The 1,990-nt window shown below is 56.3% G+C and overlaps 1 protein-coding gene across 1 annotated transcript in view; it reads left to right on the top strand.

Moving 5' to 3' along the window:
* The window catches only part of PIK3R6 (phosphoinositide-3-kinase, regulatory subunit 6), a 52,626-nt gene that overhangs the window by 18,272 nt on the left and 32,364 nt on the right, over window positions 1–1,990 (top strand). The window contains exons 3-4 of the mRNA XM_011958644.1: window positions 723–899; window positions 1,076–1,145. Of these exons, the coding sequence (XP_011814034.1) occupies window positions 723–899; window positions 1,076–1,145 (247 nt within the window). The remainder of the gene's footprint in view (window positions 1–722; window positions 900–1,075; window positions 1,146–1,990) is intronic.

Here is a 1,990-nt window from a genome sequence, read left to right as displayed (position 1 = left end):
GGAGAGAGAACTTTGGAGAGACAATGGCCTTGATTGGCAGGATGAGGTCTTTGCATTTGCTCCTGTGTGCGGTGCAACAGGAGACATCACTGATCCCTACACAGAGAAGAGACATGATACAGACGTGGTGAATGTTTCAGGAAGAGTAATCGGGAGCTGTGCGTTGTCTCAGGGGGTGGGAGTGGTGGTGAAGGAAGGCAGGAAGAGCAAGTCTGGGGTTGCTGGACAGTCCAGGGTCAAGACGGGGCTTAGCTGCGGCAGAGGCAGAGGGCACACTGAGGTAGGGAGGGAGAGGGGGGCCTCCTGGGCACTGTGGAGCCCAGGCCTGTGGGATGCAAGGAGGAGCAAAGGAGATTGAGGAAGTGCCTCCAAGGTTTTGAGCCTGGAGAACCGCAGGAATGTGCTTCCCTGATAAAGCAGGGGGGCTGGGAGGAAGTTGATTTGCTTGCAGAACTTGATGCCATGAAATTTTATCTTGGTAAGTTGGGGCGGGGCCACAAAGGGATGTCTTACAGGTGCTGGGAGAAGAGGCTGGAAGGTGTGGGTTTGGGAGAGAGCTGTGAGCCCAGGTCTGGCTGTTAGGCCTGACCTTCCACCTCTTCTCCCAAGCCCCTCCCCGGAAACTCCCCTGGGACCCTTCACTTCCCCCTCCTCCCTCTCATTTCCCCCTCCTCCCTCTCACCTGTCCCTCCTCCCTCTCACCTCCCCCTCCTCCTTCTCACTTCCCCCTCCTCCCTCTCACCTCCCCCTCCTCCCTCTCACCCAGGCCACAGGAATCACAGAGGAGCTCCACCAGAGAATCTATGCCTTTTGCACAAGGTTACTGACCCTGCCCACCCCCTACTGCACAGTCGCCTTGGACTGCGCCATAAGGCTGAAAACGGAGACGGCCGTCCCAGGTAAGAGTCACCGGGCATCTTTGTCTCCCATGCTGCACCTCCAACACTGCCCAGAGTCTTTCCTTTTTCTCCAGGATACCAGGGGGCTCAAAAGCCTCCACACCTTCTGTAGGAAGGTGGAGAATGGGAATCAGAGAGACTTGGGGGCTGGTTGGCCAAAGTGGTCTGGTTTGCAGGGACACTCTACCAAAGGACGGTCATTGCCGAACAGAACTTGATGAATGAACTGTATCCCTACCAGGAGAGGTGAGTGGCCCCAGAAAAACTGCTGCCTTCAGCCTCCCAAAAGTGTTGTGGCGTTAGTGACTGCTCCCTGGCAGGAGGACAAAAGAGGAGGTTGGATTAAGAAGAGCCCTAGCAGAACTCCCCAGCCATGACATTTGTCCAGCGGTGGAGTGCGTTTGCAGTTCAAGGTTGGCGCCATATTGTTTTCTGGAGACCACTGAACACAGGATAGGTCTTTCTTCTGAGGCTGGATTCGAAGCTACCTTGCTCACGTGCAGAAGGTGGACATGGCCTCGGGGCCACTTTGGATCTCTGTCATTCCACCTCCATCCTGCCCTTGGCCATGATGCAGCATGGTACCAGCCAGGCAGCCAGAGGAGACTCCAGAATAGCCATAGCGGAGGGGCTCAGGCACAAGCGCACAGTGAAGCCCGAGGGCTTCCATGGGAGATGCCCAGCCCCTTAGATAAGACTGAGGAAGTGGCCCTTGCTCTTGCTGGGGAGAGGGGTGATGAAGTTGGGAGTGGCACCTCCCTTTTCTGCAGGCACCTCCACTAACTTGGCCCTGAAAGGCACAGCTTGAGTTTGGAGTATGAGGTGCTGTGTTCATGAAAGATGCAAGGATGCCCAGGGCAGCCAGAGGACTTGGCATGGGAGAGGTGGGGAGACACAGTGGGTGAGGAGGAGGGAGTAGGGGAGGTCGGCTCTCTGGTGTGATAGAGTGATGAGAGAAGGTGGGATCCACTCAGAGCTCAGAATTCCAGTTCTGGCAGGAAGGATTTAGAGTCCCTCCTAGAGGGTGACCTGGTCCCTGGGCCAGGATGCTGAGAGAGGGAGCAGGACTGAGGTTGGAACTTTCCTAGACA

This window comes from Colobus angolensis, unplaced genomic scaffold (genome assembly GCF_000951035.1).
Source record: "Colobus angolensis palliatus isolate OR3802 unplaced genomic scaffold, Cang.pa_1.0 Scaffold47, whole genome shotgun sequence".
NCBI lineage: Eukaryota > Metazoa > Chordata > Mammalia > Primates > Cercopithecidae > Colobus > Colobus angolensis.
The sequence above is the reverse complement of the archived record's forward strand: the minus strand, read 5'-3'. Positions and strand labels throughout refer to the sequence as shown.